Raw genomic sequence first — 20065 nt, 5'->3', positions numbered from 1 at the left:
CCCCGTGCTTGGAGGGGGAGGGAAGATGTCAGGAGCCCCCTGAAGCAGCCAATAGGAGTCGGGCAGATCCCAGCTTCTGGGCACATCAGCAACTATGTCATAAAGGATGTTTCTATGAGATCAGAGGGAAAAGGCCACTTTCACACTGAAACAGCCAGGAAAACTTTATGCTGTGTTGCGCTGGGGATGAGATGCCATTTCACGGAGGACGGAGGAGAAGAGAATTAACCACAGTTCAGGACAACCGAGGAGTTAAGGTAGGTCTGGTTTTACTGACGCTAAGGAATCCCAGAAAAAGATTGCATGAAATTTAGACTATTTGAAGTTTCTCTATTTCTCTATGGAAAATAGAATAATTGGTTCCAGACAGATGTAAATTGGAAAGAAAAACATTTAATATAATATAGTATATGAATAATAATGAAACATCAGTAATAAATAACAAGAATATCCTTAAAAAATTTAAATGTATACTTAAAACCACAGCTGTACACACAAAAGCCTTAATTGCACACAGAAAAGCCTGACATGAATTTTGGGTCACATGAAACACAGCCTGGTAACCAGTTCACACTAAATTGAACATTGCACAATATTCTTACAATATAATGCTGACTCTACTACAAACACCAAGAAGTCAAGAAGGATGAATTTCTTCAATCACACAAAAACTCTGCTTGCTCCACAGTGGAACTTTTATGAAGAATTCTTGAAAAAGACTGGACTGGACACATGCATTGCTCTCAATGGGGATCACGCCAAACACGCTGGAGAAGGATGGAGGATCCAAGAGGCTTCAGCTCCCAAATGGATTGTTTGTAGCTCAGGGCTGAACTGCGAGGACTTTGGTGCTCTCTGAGCTTGGTGGCTTCCTTGCAGATGTTTCATTACCCAATTAGGGAACAGCATCCCTGCTAACAATGTCACCTAGAACTGATAATGTTACCTAGCTGGGTAATGAAACGCCTGCATAAAGAACTCTCTGATAAATTGAAAGATAAAAAGGACACGTAGAATTCAAAGTTGCACTTCCTGTGACCTACAAAGTGTTTCCTAGGATGTGGTTCAATTAATCGTGAGTGTGTCAGGCACCTGAAGATAGCTACCAAAGAACAACCGGATTCTGACCGCACAGTATGGCACAATTTGACTACAGCTGTAAGGAAAATCAGGTCCTGTTCCAAGCCATTCCAGAAAAATATTTCACGCACACCAGACGCACAATTTCTTTTTCTCGTGGATTCTTCAGGGCCTCCTAAGGTCTCAGTGAGGTATTTTACAGTATTCCAAGCATTTATTTATTTTATTTATTTATTTGTTTGTTTTTATATACCGCCCTTCTCCCGAAGGACTCGGGGCGGTGTACAGAGCATGGCAAGTATACAGTAAAACAATAGTAAAACAAATGAAACCCCAGAATCTATCAGGCCAGGCCGGCTTGCTGGAATAGGTAGGTTTTTAAGTCACGCCGGAAGGTGCGAAGGTCGGGGGCCATCCGTATTTCGGCAAGCAAGCAGTTCCAGAGGGTTGGCGCACCCACCGAGAATGCTCTCCCCCTGGGGGCCACCAGCCGGCATTCTCTGACCGGTGGCACCCTGAGGAGGCCCTCTCTGTGGGAGCGCACAGGACGGAGGGGTGTTGAGGCTGGCAGTAGGTGCTCCCGTAGGTAATCCGGACCCATGCCATGTAGGGCTTTGTATGTCATCACTAGCACCTTGAATTTCACTCGGGAGGCAACTGGAAGCCAGTGCAGCTCACGGAGGAGAGGTGTAATATGGGAGTATCGGGAAGCCCCCAAAAGTGTTCGTGCAGCTGCACTCTGTACCAGCTGAAACTTCCGAGTGGCTCTCAAGGGCAGCCCCATGTAAAGAGCGTTGCAGTAGTCAAGGCGAGAGGTCACAAGTGCATGGGTGACTGTACGCAAGGCATCCAGGTCCAGATAGGGTCGTAGTTGGCGCACCAGGCGAACCCGAGTGAAGGCCCCCCTGGTCACAGCTCCTATGTGATCTTCTAAGGAGAGCTGTGAGTCTAGGAGGACACCCAGGTTGCGGGCCCTATCAACGGGGGGCAATAACTCACCCCCTTTGGCGAATGATCCAGGGTCTATCAAGGTTTCATTACAGGTAGTTCTCAACTTGCAGCAAGCATTATGGGTCCATGAACTACTTCTGACCACTGTAAAGTGTTGCCTCTCCCCCCAGGTTATCTAACCACATTGTGAGCACTTGGTAACCAGGTGGCTCTTACCACCAGTTCCATGATCTTGCATCCATCGGATCACAATTTGCAGGGGGTTTGCTTATTGCTTATTGGCCACAAAAAAATCCCATAAAATGAGATCCTCTCATATGCGTACCCCAACAAGACAAGTGGGTAAACCTATAATTGGTTAATTCATGTTACCTGGCAGTGATAATGTTACCTAGTTGGGCAATGAAACGTCTGCAAGAAAACAACCAAGCTCAGAGGACACCAAGGTCCCCACACCAGCTCTGGCCAAAGAGCCCCTTATTGTCTCAGTGCATGGAGCTTCTCATCCCTCCATCAGTTGAGAGGGAACCTCATCCATTCCTGGGCTGGACTGTGGCTGTCAATCAAAGAAGGGATCTCCTAGGAAGCATTAAGCCTTGGCTTTCTGCAGCCTTCATCCATGACCTACATATCCAGCCCTCAGAGAGGAGGCTGGGATAGGGCTTGGACCGTAGGTCAATAAATGCAGCTTCTCTGCTATGGACATCTTGCCTGCGTTTCATCTCCCACGGTGAGAACCAACCACTCAGGGACCCTTCAAAGTCCCAGCAATCTACAGCTGCCTTTTTTGGGAGCTGCTGGAAGACTTCGTTGGTGTTCCCCTTTAACTGGATAGTAAAAATTTTAAGTTCTCAGATTTTTTTAATTCAGATTATCTTCAGACCTTAGAGTGCTCTGTGATAGCCACTGGTGTAATGCTTGTGTGACCCTCCATCATGAGCACTTTAAACCACACACACACACACACTAGCCTCACATTGAGTGAATTTTGGTTTGCATGAACCACAACCTGGTATCAATTTGGTGGAGCAGTGGGCTAATGCCTCCTTAAGTAACACCAGCTGCCTGCAATTAGTGCAGGTTCGAGTCCCACCAGGCTCAAGGTTGACTCAGCCTTCCATCCTTCCGAGGTAGGTAAAATGAGGAGCCAGATTGTTGGGGGCAATTAAGCTGACTTTGTAATAATGCCGCTGGGGGGCCCAAAAGCCCTAATAAGCAGGCATATTTATTTATTTATTTTATTTATTTGTTTTTATAAACCGCCCTTCTCCCGAGGGACTCGGGGCGGTGTACAGAGTAGGACAGGCAACAAAGTGAAACAGTATTGAAAACAATAATCAAAGCAAAACAAACTGGGACCCCAATTAAAGCTGTCAGAGCTATCAGGCCAGGCCGGACTGTTGGAATAGGTAAGTCTTTAAGTCGCGTCGGAAGGTGCGGAGGTCGGGGGCCATCCGGATTTCAGTTGGTAAGCAGTTCCAGAGGGCTGGCGCACCCACTGAGAATGCCCTCCCCCTGGGCGCCACCAGTCGACATTCCTTGAGCGGTGGTACCCTGAGGAGGCCCTCTCTGTGGGAGCGCACAGGGCGGTGGGCTATTGCTAAGCACATTGATTTGTGCTTTAGATTGTAAGCCGCCCTGAGTCTTCGGAGAAGGGAAGGATATAAATGGGATTAAAATAAATAAAAATAAAAATTTATAATTTGCACTGAACTGATTACATATGACAAAGTTGCACTTCCTGTGACCTACAATCAGTTTTCTAAGATGTGGTTCAATTAATCACGAGTGTGTCAGGCACCTGAAGTAGCCAATGATCTGCCCTTAATTTAATTTAATTTAATTTAATTTAATTTAATTTAATTTAATAATTTAATTTGTATACCGCCCTTCTCCCGAAGGACTCAGGGCAGTGAACAGGGCAATACATAATAAAAAACCAGATACAAAAATTAAAAAGTAATTAAATAACAATGCCCGTAATAAATTAATACATATTGAAGTTAAAACCAATTATAAAACCCAACCCCAACCCATCAGACCAGGCCTGCTTGTTCAAAAAGAAAGGTTTTGAGATCGCGCCGGAAGGAGCGAAGGTCGGGGGCCGTCCGGAGCCCAACCGGCAAGCGGTTCCATAGGTCTGGCGCACCCTTAAGAGCAGGGGCCCATCCAAATCCCCGCAAGACATTTTGACTAAAGTTCCATTCGAAATCTACATCTTTCAATTCAACACCAGAAGTCAAAATTCTCCAGTGAGACAGGATGGAGTCAAAAGAATCAAGAGGGCAGCAGTTATTGCGCAACTGAACCTCTGACCATTTTAAAAGGCCTCACCTAACAGAGCTAAAAAAATATATCAGGATTTTCACTAAACACTACGGCACAATGTGACGGCCATTTTGAGTTTTTTGAGCCTCCCCCTTTCACACCTGAAAACAGTCCTGTTGATTTTTTTCAAGAATAACTTTATTAAGGATTATATTCGGAGATCCAACAAAGAAACAATACAAGTATGTATGTGTGAAGATGCTTTTTGTGTGTGGAAACATGAGAAAGACAATAGGGGGAAAAAAGAAAAAGAATCCCTCCAAAAAAGATAATAGGAAAAAGAAACTTTCCCTCTTCATCCTCAGCAACCATATTCAACATCAACACTTTATCACTGAATAAACAACCAGAGGCATCTTCCTTCCTCCCCTCATCCTGCTTTCTCCTAAGACTAGGCCAGGGGTAGGCCACCTTGGCTCTTTTATGACTCGTGGACTTCAACTCCCAGAATTCCTGAGCCAGCCATGCTGAGGGGAAAGGGAGAGGTTTCCAAGCTGAGCCATGCTGGCTCAGGAATTCTGGGAGTTGAAGTCCACGAGTCATAAAAGAGCCAAGGTGGCCTACCCCTGGCCTAGGCCGCTTTATGACTCGTGGACTTCAACTCCCAGAATTCCTGAGCCAGCCATGCTGAGGGGAAAGGGAGAGGTTTCCAAGCTGAGCCGTGCTGGCTCAGGAATTCTGGGAGTTGAAGTCCATGAGTCATAAAAGAGCCAAGGTGGCCTACCCCTGGCCTAGGCCGCTTTATGACTCGTGGACTTCAACTCCCAGAATTCCTGAGCCAGCCATGCTGAGGGGAAAGGGAGAGGTTTCCAAGCTGAGCCGTGCTGGCTCAGGAATTCTGGGAGTTGAAGTCCACGAGTCATAAAAGAGCCAAGGTGGCCTACCCCTGGACTAGACCATACTGACTGTCCCAGATTAGACAGGTGGAGCTGATTGGGAATCCTTATCCTGCATACAGAGCGGTGTTTCTCGAGCTGGATCACCTTTATGATGTGTGGACTTCAGCTCCCAGAATTCACGCTGGCTGGGGAATTCTGGGACTTGAAATCTACACATCTTCCAAGTTGTCGAGGTTGAAAAAAAAAATCTGATATGGGTGTACAAAGGCATGCATCAATGTCCATGGAGACACCAAGACGTGTTTGAGGAGCGCGCATTCAAGAAGTAAAACAATTCAAACCCACGTCCCGAGACCAGAACTCGTTTGAGGTGAGCGTGGCTGGCAGGGCACTCGCTCGCTTGCAAGGAGCAGGTGAAGAAGGGGAGACAAACCATTATAAAACTAACAACTGAGTCTGACCCTGGATGGTTACAATTTGCCATCTATCAGGACCCAGGAAGTGCGACTTTCCTGTTGCACACACACACACACACACCACTGGCGAAGACCCTTTCCTGGTGGGGGGAATGGGACGAGTGGTGGCTGGGTGGACGTGGCCAGGTGGGCGCAGAAACTGAAGCAGAATCTGACAGATCACCCACAGATTTTGGAGGAGGTTTCCTCCACCTTCATGGAAGCTTGTCACCTTTAAGCAAACATCATTTCCAGTTTCTTCCCTTCAGGGAACGTGCCCTTCTTCTCACGACTCAGCCACAATTTCACCTTCCGTCTGGAATTCCTTGTTCCTGTCACCCCTGTTAGAGATTAAACTTGATTTGGGTGACAATATTATATAATGGAGTAAAAGCACCTTTAAGGAGTTAAACGGCCTAAGGGTGTGGCTGTAATTATTCCACATAAAAGAGAGTTAGATGTTACACATAGTTGCTCTTGTATATGTGTTTGATGTTAGTGTTTGGATACCTCTTGTTCTCTTGTTTGCTAACTTGATATTTATTCTCTCAAGAATCAACTGCTTGCTACAGTGTATATTGTTTTTGATATTGGTAAGCAGCTTTTGTATTTTGATACTATGTTTTTTATGGACTGACTTTTATGTGCATGATACTGGATTGATACTTGGACTATTTCTTACTGTGTTTCTTTTTGTTGTCTAAGTAAAAATAAGTTATAAAACTCGTGTTAGTGCATTACTGTTTGCCTAAAAGTCCCAGTACAACTTCCACTGTGTATTAATAATACTCTGTTAAACAAACCATTTTTTCAACAACATATTCTAACAATGGTTATGGGCCCAGAACCAGTGTGGTGCTGAGGACAGGCACAGTATTGTATTTATATTTCCTAACTGAGTTTTCAAATTCAGACAATGGCACAAGGACTATTCAATCCATTCTGCATTACCCGGCTTAATGGGTCAAACTACGTATCCTGGTCTACACAATGTAGTTTGCTATTACAAAATCAAGGTCTTTGGAAAATAGTCCATAATCCTCCTGATGTAACTGCCTGGGATCCAACTAATGAAGAAGATAACAAGAAGATTGTAGACTTCAATAAAGACAATGATAAGGCTTTATCTATCATTGGGCTAACATTAGGAGACCAACAGCTAGTCCATGTGCGTGGAGAAGAATCTGCTGCTAAATGTTGGGCTAAGTTGAAAAAGATTTTTGTTCGGGACAGTGTTGGTGCTCATATAAATCTTACCAGAAAGCTATTTAGAGCTAGACTGGAAAAGAATGGCGATATGTTAGCTCACCTTAACTTTATAAAAGCAACTTTGTTGGAACTGCAAGAAAAAGAACTTATTTTTTCAGAGCTTCACCAGGTTTACATCATTTTATCATCATTGGATGAGAGCTACGATGCCTTTGTATCGTCCTTGGAGGTTTTGTCCAAAGAAGACCTAACTGTTTCTTCAATAACTGGAAGGTTGTTGGAAGAATCAAGATGTCGTATGGAGAGAAAACAGTTGAGAGAGCCATTGCAACAAGAAATAAAGAAGACTGAATCTGCTTATATTTTAAGGAAATGCTTTAATTGTGGGTTAAAGGGACATATTGCTAAGTTTTGTCAGAATAGTAATTGTCAGAGAAAGGAAAGCCATAGAAAGAATAAAAAGCTGATTAATGTAGCTGTAGCTAATAGAACTACTAATAACCACAATTGGTGGGTGGTAGATAGTGGAGCTACACACTGTATTTCAAAAATAAAAAGGGATTTTGAGAATATAAGGTCTAGTACAAAATATATTTCTATGGCTAATGGCTGGAGAGTCAAGGTCTTTGGAGAGGGTAAGGTTTACTGTTCATTTTTAAAACAAAATTTGGAAATGCTATATGTTCCCAGATGTGATTATAATCTATTATCAGTTAAGGTATTATTGGAAGCAGGTTTTAAAGTTACTTTCCAAGGGGAGGAATGTCTTATTCAAAAGAATGAAGTGAACTTAATAGCTAATATGAAAGACGGTTTGTTTGTAATTAGCAATGATCCTATTATAATGGCTACTACTTGTACAAATCAAAAACCACATGATGAATGTATTCATTTATTACATAGAAGATTGGGTCATGTGAATTTTAATACACTAAAAAGAACTGTAGCTTTGTCTAATGGGTTTAAGTTAAAGGCTTGTAAGAAATATCTGCAGTGTAACGTATGTGGTAGAGAAAAGAGCAGGGCAGCACCAGCTAATAGGTTAGATGGATTTAAAACCACAACTCCATTAGAACTGGTATTTATGGATTTGATAGGTCCTATGAAACCCAGTTTAGGGGGTGCTTGCTACATATTAAATATTCTAGACCATTATAGCAGATATGGGTTCTGTTATCTCCTTACGTCAAAAACTGAAACTATACAAACAATATCTAATTGGCTCAAGTTTGTACAAAGGAAAACTCAGTTAAATGTAAAAACCATAATAACAGACAATGGAACTGAGTTTGTTAATAAACAGTTCAATGAGCTGTTGGTTTCAGAGGGAATAGAGCATAGACGTACAGCTCCTTATAGACCTCAGCATAATGCATTTGTTGAACGGAGGGGCCAAACATTGCAAGCTATGATTAGATCTATGATTGAAGATTCTGGTTTACCTGATAGCTTATGGGGAGAAGCAGCAAAATGTGCTAATCATATTTTAAACAATGTGGTTAGTTCAGCTACAGGTAAAATTCCTTATACCTTATGGTATAAGAGAAAACCAAATCTTAGTTATATTCACACATTTGGGACACCTGCTTGGGTACATATTCCAAGTTCAATAAGAAATAAAGGAGAACATAGAGCTAAACAATTATTTTTTGTTGGCTATGAGTTAAACCATAAGTCTTATCGGTTCTGGGAGAAAGGTACTAAAAACATTTATTGTAGTTCTAGCGCTGTTTTTCAGGAACAGTCAGGCTGGGAAAGGGTAGAAGATATTGTATATATTCCTCAACAAGATTTAACTAACTCCTCAAATGAAAGTGATAAAGAAGAGGAGGAACCTGCTAGAGAGATCAAACAAGAACCACTGATAGTGGAGACAGGAGAGGAAGAAGATAATAATGTAAATGTACCTATAAGTCCAATAATTCTCAGAAGGTCTAACAGGGAAAGACGACAGCCTGATCGTTTTGAGGCAGGTTTAATTTGTCAAATAGACATTGAACCTTCTAATGTTGAAGAAATAAAAATGTATCCTGAGAATGAAAGAAAGAATTGGAAAGTAGCTATGAATAAAGAAATAAAGTCTTTGCAAGATCTTAATGTTTATCAAGAGGTTAAAATACCTAAAACAGAAAAGTTAATTGGATGTAAATGGGTTTTTAAACTGAAAGAAAGTGTTACAGGAGAGGTAATACATAAAGCAAGATTAGTTGCTCAAGGATTTGCACAAAATAATAGTGATTATGATGAAGTATTTTCCCCAACGTTAAGAGCTTCCACTCTTAGGGCTGCTTTAGTTTGGGCAGCAAATAAGAATTATAGTGTAAAACATGTAGATATTGAAACTGCTTATTTGCATGCAACATTAAACCATGATATATATATGAAAGTTCCATCAGGAATAGAAAGTAAGGTAGGGTACTGTTGGAAACTGAATAAGAGTTTGTATGGTTTAAAACAGTCAGGTTATGAGTGGAATAGATGTTTAGTAAAAGAGTTAAATAGTTTGGGATTTAAAGCTAGTATTGCAGATCCTTGTTTATTTATAAAACAGCAAAATAGTGAATTATCATTGTTATTATTATTCACTGATGATATTGCTATTATAGCAAAAGATGAAACAGAAACTGAAAAAATAATTTCAGGGTTAAAAAGAAAATTTAGAGTAAAAGATCTAGGAGCTATTAGTCATTATCTAGGGCTGGATATTGTCAGGACTAGTAAAGGATTTAAACTGTCTCAAGCTAAGAAAATTAATGGTTTGCTGAAACGTTATAATATGGAAAACTGTAAACCAGTAAAAACACCTATGGTTCAAGGTTTTGAGAGTTCAGCGGATAACAGCAATGTCTTTGATAAAAAGATATATCAATCATTAATAGGCAGCTTGATGTATTTATGTAACTGGTCAAGACCTGACATAGCATTTACAGTTAATCATTTAGCTAGATATTGTGAGAATCCTACAACCAGATGTTGGCAAGGTGCGAAAAGAGTTTTAAGATATTTGAAGCACACCATACATTATTCTCTATATCTAGAGCCAACAAAGGAATTGGAACTAAAAGCATTTGCAGATGCTAGTTTTGCATCTGATACTGTAATCAGGAAATCCACTTCAGGATTGGTTGTATTATTGGGAAACGCTTTAGTAGGATGGAGATCTAACAGACAGAAGCATATAAGCTTATCAACAACTGAATCCGAATTTTCTTGTTTATCTTTATTATGTACTGAGCTATTGGTATGGAAACAATTATTGTTTGATATGGGTTTAAATTGTAATGAACCAATAAAAGTGTATGAAGACAATCAAGCAGCTATAAAATTAGCAACTAATGCTGCAGTGAAAACTAGATCAAAACATACGGATCTACGGTATCTAAATGTCAGACAATGTGTTAAAGATAATTTGATTAAACTGGAATATTGTGCAACTGAAGATAATATTGCTGACCAGTTTACTAAAGCTCAGGGTGCTATAAAGCATAAATCTGTTTGTGATATGTGTAATTTGAGATTGTAAAAATATATGTATAATATGCCACCCAAAAGGGGAGATTGTTAGAGATTAAACTTGATTTGGGTGACAATATTATATAATGGAGTAAAAGCACCTTTAAGGAGTTAAACGGCCTAAGGGTGTGGCTGTAATTATTCCACATAAAAGAGAGTTAGATGTTACACATAGTTGCTCTTGTATATGTGTTTGATGTTAGTGTTTGGATACCTCTTGTTCTCTTGTTTGCTAACTTGATATTTATTCTCTCAAGAATCAACTGCTTGCTACAGTGTATATTGTTTTTGATATTGGTAAGCAGCTTTTGTATTTTGATACTATGTTTTTTATGGACTGACTTTTATGTGCATGATACTGGATTGATACTTGGACTATTTCTTACTGTGTTTCTTTTTGTTGTCTGAGTAAAAATAAGTTATAAAACTCGTGTTAGTGCATTACTGTTTGCCTAAAAGTCCCAGTACAACTTCCACTGTGTATTAATAATACTCTGTTAAACAAACCATTTTTTCAACAACATATTCTAACAACCCCTTTTTCTCTAAACCTTCAGTTCTCCTCACTGACCAAAAAAGGCGTAGGAAAAAAAAATTAACAAAAACATCTGGGTGCCTCGACTTAGGACGGTAGCAATTTATGACCGGAAGTGCCTTCCTAGTTGTGGTCGTAAGTCAAGGACTACCTGTAGCTTTCAAAACTCCACACACAGTTATGACACTTTTATGGAATCATTCTGGTCACTTACTAATCCCGCTTTGTGAACAAAAGATCCTCACGCTCCCAATGTTTACGCCCTTTCGCTTCACTGTGTGATCTGGGATGGGATTTTGAGACTCCTTGACTAAGGAAAACATTTTCTCCACGCCAAACAATGGTGGGTTTTCCCTTCTCACACTGTGTAAAATTCCTGGCAAATTGCAAGGTGTCACTTTTCAAAAAAAAAATCCAACATTGTTCACAACTGAAAATATTTACCTCTACTATGGACTTTTATAATAATAATAAGTTGGAAGGGACCTTGGAGGTCATCTAGTCCAACCCCCTGCTCAGGCAGGAAACCCTATACCATTTCAGGCCAATGGCTGTCCAGTCTCTTCTTAAAAACTTCCAGTGTTGGAGCATTCACCACTTCTGGAGGCAGGTTGTTCCACTGGTTAGTTGTTCTAACTGTCAGGAAGTTTCTCCTTAGTTCTAGGTTGCTTCTCTCCTTGACTAGTTTCCATCCATTGCTTCTTGTCCTGCTTTCAGGTGCTTTGGAGAATAGCTTGACTCCCTCTTCTTTGGGGCAGCCCCTGAGATATTGGAACACTGCTATCATGTCACCCCTCACCCTTCTCTTCGTTAAACTACACATACCCAATTCCAGCAACCGTTCCCTATATGTTTTAGCCTCCAGTCTAATGCATTTTTAGCTGAGATTGACAATAAAAAGTTTTCTCACACACTGCACATTTGTAAGGCGACACCCCTGTGTGACTTCAGGTCTGCTTGCGAAGTGCTGAAGGTTGACCAAAACATTCCCTACACTCCAGACATGTGTGTGGTTTTTCTCAAGTGTGGATTCGCTGATGTATCACAAGAGTATTCTTTTGAGAAAAACATTTATCGCACTCTGAGCATTTATGGGGCTTCTCTCCTGTATGGATTCGGGTGTGACGTCTATGGTGAGATGAATGAGCAAATGTTCTCCCACAGTCTAAACATTTGTAATTTTTTTCCCCTGTGTGAATTTTTACATGACTCCTAAGGTTTGATGTGGAAGAATAAAATTGTCCACATTCGAAGCATTGATGTGGCTTCTCCCCTGTGTGGGTTTTTTGATGTGCCAAAAGGGTTCCCTTTAGGGCAAAAGATTTTCCACATTCTAGGCATCCGTATAGCTTCTCCCCTGTGTGGGTTTTATGATGTGCCCACAGGTTTTCCTTTTGAGCAAAAGATTTTCCACATTCTAGGCATCTGTATGGCTTCTCTCCTGTGTGAACCCTCTGATGCCTTCTAAGCTGGTATTTTTGGATAAAGCATTTCCCACATTGCCCACATTGATAGGGTTTCTCCCCTTTGTGCCCCTTCTGGTGTCTCCAAAGCTTAGAAGAATCCACAAATCGGGTCTCACACTCTGGGCATTCATAGGGTCTCTCTCCAGTGTGAATTCTCTGATGTTGCACCAGGTATGATTTCAAGGTAAAACATTTCCCACATTCAGGGCATTTTTCATTTTTCTCTCCCGTGTGTGTTTTCTCGTGTCTCCGAAGAGCTGAACTCTGGGTGAAACATTTCCCACACTCAAAGCATCTGTAAGGTCTTATTCCTGCATGAGTCTTTTTATGAAGCCGAAGACTTCCAAGACTAGAAAAGCTCTTCCCACATTCCCAACACTTGTAAGGTTTCTCCCCTGTGTGAGTCCTCTCATGGATTCTGAGTTTTCCTATTTGAAGAAAAGATTTCCCACATTCCAGACACTGATAAGGTTTCTCTCCAGTGTGGGTTTTCTGATGTGTAAGAAGGCGTGACTTTTGACCACAGCGTAAGTTGCATTCCTCACATTTATAGGGGTTTTGGCCGGGGGGTCTTCTGGGATCTTTGGCGTCTTTTCCAGAGAAGGATTTCTCACCCTCCAAACCTTGACTGGATCCCCTTCCCACGTGGACCTTCTTGTGAGCAAAGGATTTCCCACACTCTGAGCATTCATGTGTTTTTTTCTGGTTTTCCGGAGTGCTGCTTGTGTCTGATGGGGGATCCAAGAGTTTCCCAGCCTCCATCCCTTCTGATGCTTTCTGCTTTGGGCTGACTTTCTACAATCTATTAATAGTTGTCTTGCAGGTAAATCTTTGGTCGCAATTGTTCTCCTTCTGGAAAAAAGAATACAAGAATAAAAAAAAACACAGAGAGAATCACAACATCTTCGATTTGGAAGGGACCTTGAAAATCTTCCAGTCTCACCTCCTAACCCAGAATGGGATGTGGGTCCTCGGTAGACCCGAGACAAAATCTCCAGTGATTTTTGACACCCCCACATGTGTAGGAGGCAAATTCTTCTGCTGTTCATTGACTCTAAACTTTTCTCCTCTGTTTTTGTCCTACGTATGACAAGGTGAAAAAGAAGCTCGAAATGTAGAGGTAGTCCCCAACTTATGACCGAAATTGGGACTGGAATCTCGGTCGTTCAGTGAAGCAGTGGTTAGATGAATGGTCAGGCGACTGCTTCTCTCAACAACCGTAATCTCAAACTCCTCTTTCCGGATATTAAGTGATCTTACGGTTTCTTAAATGGAGGAAGGCCCAGCCAAGGGACATGGTAGTGTCTCGGAGGTGTGTGTGGGGGGGTGGGGGGGTGGTTGTTTCTGGAGACCTGGAACAGCCCCCCCCATGAGTTGGGGGTGCTAAAGTAGATGTAAAGCTGCAGTCACTCCTGGAAGTCTGAGTCACCCCCAGTCCAGCCATGCAAAGCAGCCCATTGACAGCAATGCTGGGGCTGGGTTTTAAATGGAGGCCTGGGGCCTTCAACTGTTTCAGCCAGTGGCCATTGACCCCAGGACTGGACTTCAGCCCACTGTTACTGCTGCCACTTAGAAATGAGGCCTTGGCTTCCGGTTTGTGATCGCAGCACCGGCAGACGTGCGAGGAGAGTGCTCTCTCCGCTGCCTGGTTTTCCTCCGTTGGGAGACCCTGAAAAGGGTCGAAAGTCGCCTTGGAGGGGCGACGACCGTGAGGAGGACCTCTGACTGATCGCGGAAGGGCGGTAGCCCTTCCATTTGATCCGGAGTAGCTCCTTTGGATCAATGAAGAAAAGATCGGCCGTCACCAGCCATCACCAGCCAAAAGCCAAAATCATCACCAAGCACAACGAAAGCAACACGGAGGAATTGGGTGAAACCTTACCTTACATTTCTTTTATCCCCAACTACTTTTCTGTGGGAGTGTTTTGAAAATTTCTTCCCCCCCTTTGGAATGGCAGCATTTGCCTACCTGGGGAATTAAAGCTTCAGAAAACAAAAGAAAAGAATAACTAAACTAAACAACTAAATGATTGGACTTGCACCTTTTAGATATTTGGAGTCCCAAAAATTTCCTATTACCTTATCTATTTGTTAAGCTGGAAAAAAACCTCGATAAAAGCTTGAGTTTGGAAAAAAAAATTACATGCTATCAGGGACATCTTGTGGTGAAGCCTGGTATAGCAAGTGAATTTTTTTTTTACTGTGAGACCTGCTTACAGCCTAGATTTATCCTTGCCATTATCTAAAAAAAGATAAGAACTTGAAACAGCTGGACGGTGAAAACAACTCCTAGGAATAGTGGAGGTGAACATTCACTGACTCTTATCAAAAAATAGCCTCCACTAAAGGACTATCTGTAAACACCTTAGAAATGGAAGAATACTACTCATAACTTAGCTATAAGCTTATACTTGAAAAAATCCTTGAAGCTACTGAACTAATGAATTCCAGATTGAAAGACAAAGGTGCCAGCCTAAATTTACAAACTGAAGCCCTTATTTCAACTGATGAACTTACAATCCAAAAAGCAACAGAAGAGGAAGAAATTAACATCAAGACACTTTAAAGAACAACAAATACAATCCACTGAGAATTTTGATAGCTAAACCTTGATTTCAACTAAAAAATCTACAATTCAAAAAGCGACAGAAGCTGAAGAAAGCAACACTAAGATGGAGGGTGCTAAAGATCAACAAATACAGCATATTGAGAATCTACACAACCAAACAACTACAACATTGGACATGACTTCTTACCCAAGCCAGGTGAAACCAGAAGACGACCAGACTGAACTGACGACCAATATTACTAAACCAAACATGAAGATTTGAACTATTAGGGCAACAATTTAATGATTACAAAGGGGCCAGTTCCTTTGAAAAATTGACAACTGGATGGTCTCCCTTGATTCAAATAACATGTAGGAATGAAGGGAGATCCACTTGAGGATTTAAAGGCACTGGTATGGAAGCGCGCTTGGCAAAAAAAAGAAAGCCAGAGTTAGACTTAAAAAATGGGATTTTTAAAAAATTTATAATGGAAGAGCCTAAAACTTCACTTAATGGGCTAAAGCAGGGGTGTCAAACTCAATTTCATTGAGAGCCGCATCAGCATTGCGGTTGCCCTCAGGGGGCCAGGTGGGTAATGGCCAGGGTGGGCATGGCCTACTGGGTGGGTGTGGCTGGAGTGGGTGTGGCCTACTGGGTGGGCGTGGCCAGCTCTACATCGTTTGCATCAAGGGTGCCTATGGGGGCCTGGGCAGGAGTGGGACAGATCTGAGGGTCTCTGGCAGGAGGAGGGTCTCTGGGCCAGGGCCAAGGCAGTGGGGGCCGGTCCCTCACTGTTTCCAGGATGGCTTTGCGGGCCACATGAAACCACTTCGCGGGCCGCATCCGGCCCCCGGGCCTTGTGTTTGACATGTCTGGGCTAAAGGGAGACTTTAAAAGATAGTTTTAATATTTAGGATTTAGATTTGCAAGGGAAATGAAATTTAGCTATTAGAATATAGTTTTGAATGATGGATTGAGACAATAAAGGATACTTTATTAGTAAATGATGAGGTACTAGGATAAGAAATAGAATATATCTGTGAAATCAAATAAGAATATATTTAAGTAAGCAATATGTGTATTTTAGATATGACAACTACTATGTAATGAAATAAGGGAAATTCGGGTTACCCGAAATCTAAATATTATGGACCTTAAAGGCCAAATTGGAATGCTCTAATTGAAATTAGGTAAAATTTAAAAACAGGACATGGATATCTGTAAGTAAAAATATATTGATGCATGTTTTAACTGATCGTGTTATAATTAGAAATGTACTAACTTCAATGGGATATAGTAATTAAGGGAAATAGGGAATTTTTGATGAAGTAACCTGAGACATGTACAAAAGATCTTGTTATTGGAATATTGATTACATAATGACCACGTTGCTTCCTAAATATTTGGATGTAAAACTGGAAAATTAATAAAAACTGTTTTTTTAAAAAAAAAAAAGAAAAGAAATGAAGCCTTAATCCCTGGACCGGAGGCCTTTGCAGCCTTGCGCCATTCTCCAAGCTGCATGTTCCATACATGTTTCTAAGCAACGTGTCCCAAAGCATCTCTAAGCTTCTCCAGGACCTCCTCAAGTCAAACGTGGCCTGTGCCAGGACTCACAAAGGCCTCTCCTGCCCACTTCAGACAACCCCACATTTCTTACCTGGGACTTCATCTGCTTAATGACACAACCCACCACCTGGAGTACAGGATTGCAGTCAAGCTCTCTTGTGACATTTTACTTAATGACTACGGTAATATATTTTTTAATCCCATTAAAGGAGCCTTGGTGGAGCAGTGGGCTAATGCCTCCTTAAGTAACACCAGCTGCCTGCAATTAGTGCAGGTTCGAGTCCCACCAGGCTCAAGGTTGACTCAGCCTTCCATCCTTCCGAGGTAGGTAAAATGAGGAGCCAGATTGTTGGGGGCAATTAAGCTGACTTTGTAATAATGCCGCTTGGGGTGTGTGTGAAAGCCCTAATAAGCAGGCATATACATAGAATGAAGGCTACTGCTAAGCTTCTAAGCCACCCTGAGTCTTCGGAGAAGGGCGGGATATAAATGGAATTAAAAATTTTTTTAAAAAATTTATATCCCGCCCTTCTCCGAAGACTCAGGGCGGCTTACAATTTTAAGCACAAACCAATGTGCTTAGCAATAGCCTTCATTCTACGTATATGCCTGCTTATTAGGGCTTTCGCCCCCCCCAAGCAGCATTATTACAAAGTCAGCTTATTGCCCCCAACAATCTGGGTCCTCATTTTACCTACCTCGGAAGGATGGAAGGCTGAGTCAACCTTGAGCCTGGTGGGATGTGAACCTGCACTAATTGCAGGCAGCTGGTATTACGTAAGGAGGTATTAGCCTACTGCTCCACCAAGGCTCTAATTTGCTCAATGACCAAAACTCCAGTGCCAATTGTAGTCATAAATCCAGGACAAAGTACCAGAAATACCCAAAACTAAGGCACTGCATAAGCAAAAGGCAAGGAAAGAGACTTCAGGCTAGTGTAAGCAAGTTATTCCGGATTCTTATCCCTTTTTCCTGCTTCTTCTGACTTTTTGCACTCATGAGCTTCATCCGATTACGACTTCTTGATCCTGGACACATTTTGTATGTTTTATAAAATATTACAAAAAGGGGAAAAAATAGATCCCGGAAATTACAGACCAATCAGCCTGACATCAGTACCTGGGAAGATCCCGGAAAAGATAATCCAGAAAGCCCAGAAACAGACAAATCTTACTAGAAGCCAACATGGCTATGTCAAAAAGAGATCACGCTTGACAAAACTTATTAAATTCCTTGACAAAGTGACTAAAACAGTGGAATAGCGAAATTCAGTGGATATAATATACTTGGGCCTCAGTAAGGTACTTGACAAAACAGAGCACAGCCACTTTCTTGGTAAGAGAGAAAAATGTGGGATAGACAGCATCACCACCAGATGGATTCCTAACTGGCTGACCAACAGCACTCAGCGTGAGGACCTCAATGGAACTATATTATACCTTCATCCAGCACCTTTGAAGCAAAGCCCAATTTTTCTACTATGCTCATTTTTCCAATAAAAATAAAAAAATGGTTATTTTCCAAACCAAGATTTGACCAAGATTTGTTTACTCACTTTTAAAGCTGCAGCTAAGAGGTCCCTGGGTCACTTGTTCCCCCTCTGACGCAAGGCCAGGGATGACCCTCACTGCTGACCAGTTTGATTTCTCCTTAATCGATTGGCCCTTTGTGTAAGAAGCTGCTTCTCCAATTGGACCACAATTTCCAAATTCTCTAGAACGGAGTCCTGGCCAAAGGATAGTGGGTCCCGATCCAAGAAGGCCCCTTCTCCTCTACGGAGTTCATGGCCACATCCTCACTGGTTTCCTGCAATGAGAAATGAAAAAAGGCTCAGATGCCAACAGTAATGCTGAACATAATCTGTAAATGACCTGGAAGAGAGATGAGAATATGTAATTGTTCACAATGCAAAATAATGGAGATAGAATCGCGATTCAAAAAGGTCTTGATGAGCCAAAATCAAAGAAACCAGCAAGATGAAGTCCAACAGGGATCAAGGCAGAGTTGTGAGTAGGAAAACTCAATGGAATATGAGAGAGATCAGATGGGTCAAAGCATGTGGGGAAAAGGCTGCGCTTCCCTGCTCTTTTTGGAGGTTGGAAGGCCACAAAGATTCCAGGCAGGTGTTTCAAAAAATATTTACAATTAGGAAAGTCAGTCTTTTATAATAATAGTAATAATAATAATAATAATAATAATAATAATAATAATAATAATAATAATAATAATAATAAGAAGAAGAAGAAGAAGAAGAAGTAGTAGTAGTTGGAAGGGACCTTGGAGGTCATCTAGTCCAACCCCCTGCTTGTAAGCCGCCCTGAGTCTTCGGAGAAGGGCGGGATATAAATGGAATTAAAATAAATAAATAAATAAGGCAGGAAACCCTATACCATTTGAGACAAATGGCTGTCCAGTCTCTTCTTAAAAACCTCCAGTGTTGGAGCATTCACCGCTTCTGGAGGCAGGTTGTTCCACAGGTTAATTGTTCTAACTGTCAGGAAGTTTCTCCTCAGTTCTAGGTTGCTCCTCTCCTTGACTAGTTTCCATCCGTTGCTTCTTGACCTGCTTTCAGGCCATCAATCAGCTTGTTTTATTACCTGCCCACAAGACCAGCCTCAAAAATGCCTTGGTGCTTTGGAAAACATCCACAGCCACATCACAGCCTCTTCAGAGCAAAAGAAGGAAAATATGAAGTTTAGAAATTCTACCCATTTTTTTTAAAAAAAAAACAGAAGCAAAGTGTAGCATCAAAATGAATGAAGGATTTTATTTTTCGCCTTTCGGGCAGCGCAACAAAGAAAGAGGGTCTCTTCTGTGGGTTAAGACAGCACGAAACTCAATTAATTTAAATTTGTTTTTCTTTCCCCCCCCCAAACCCTCCAGCACCCGTTGCAAATGAGGTCAGGGTGTGTTAACAGCAGACTACCAATCTCAATAAATAATAATAATAATAATAATAATAATAATAATAATAATAATAATAATAATAATAATAATAATAATAATAATAATAATAATAATAATAATAATAATAATAATTTTATTTATATACCGCCCTTCTCCCGAAGGACTCAGGGCGGTGAACAGGGCAAGAATAAAAAAAAAATACAAAGTTACAAAAGTTAAAAAAGAATTAAATATATGCCCACTAAAAACAGTAAATACAAATGGATGTTTCGAAGCTTCGTTTACTCCCATTTTTGCAACTGCAGTCGAGGAAAAGGGAAGCCGTTCAAACGGACCGCAGAGAGACCTTCTGAAAGCAACTGCAACAAAGCTCCTTCCCGGATCCACCCGGATCCCCACGGGGAGGCTCGGCCGGGCGAGGAGGGGGCAGATCCAGTCCGGGGAGGGATCCCCCTTTGCCCCCCTGGAGGGAAGGGAAGGGATCCGCTCTCTGCAGGCGACGCCAGAGCCGAATCTCCCCAAGGAAATCCCTGCAGGACGAAGAGGCGGATCCGCAGCTACCTTTCTGCTTGCGGGGAAAAGCTCTCCTGGCGGGAGGGGCGCCCCGAAGGCCGGAGGGAGGAGAGCAGCCAGGACTGCCGGGATCGGGATCCAGAAGCCTCTC

General features: G+C 41.8%; 2 protein-coding genes across 5 annotated transcripts in view; both read right to left on the bottom strand.

Moving 5' to 3' along the window:
* LOC308661196 (uncharacterized protein) overlaps positions 1–20065 on the bottom strand; it is a 118797-nt gene that overhangs the window by 10634 nt on the left and 88098 nt on the right. Inside the window, exon 1 of one of the 2 annotated variants that reach the window (XM_081316053.1) lies at positions 19963–20065. This exon is cut by the window's right edge and continues 46 nt beyond it. The exons of the other annotated variant lie outside the window; for it this stretch is intronic. The gene's annotated coding sequence lies outside the window, so the exon portion shown is untranslated. The remainder of the gene's footprint in view (positions 1–19962) is intronic. 2 annotated transcript variants of the gene reach the window in all.
* LOC308661225 (uncharacterized protein) lies at positions 5102–18295 on the bottom strand. Of its 3 annotated transcripts, XR_014024915.1 has the most exons (3): positions 18050–18295; positions 10927–13228; positions 5102–6009 (listed from the first exon to the last, which is right to left on the bottom strand). XR_014024915.1 is itself a non-coding variant. In XM_081316124.1 (2 exons), the coding sequence occupies exon 2, from the start codon at positions 13136–13138 to the stop codon at positions 11930–11932; it is 1209 nt and encodes a 402-aa protein (XP_081172250.1). In that variant the 5' UTR covers positions 13139–13228; positions 18050–18295; the 3' UTR covers positions 10925–11929. The 3 variants fall into 3 exon arrangements, 1 of the variants encoding a protein (XP_081172250.1); XR_014024916.1 differs by lacking the exon at positions 18050–18295 and having other exon boundaries at positions 10927–13465; XM_081316124.1 differs by lacking the exon at positions 5102–6009 and having other exon boundaries at positions 10925–13228.

This window comes from Vipera berus, assembly GCF_964194415.1.
Source record: "Vipera berus genome assembly, chromosome: 2".
Classification (NCBI taxonomy): domain Eukaryota; kingdom Metazoa; phylum Chordata; class Lepidosauria; order Squamata; family Viperidae; genus Vipera; species Vipera berus.
Note: the sequence above shows the minus strand (reverse complement) of the source record. Positions and strands in the feature narration are given on the sequence as shown.

What these genes read in the sequence shown, in the direction of transcription:
- LOC308661225 (XM_081316124.1), bottom strand. Translation starts at nt 13,138, where the DNA reads ATGGAGGCTGGGAAACTCTTGGATCCCCCATCAGACACAAGCAGCACT.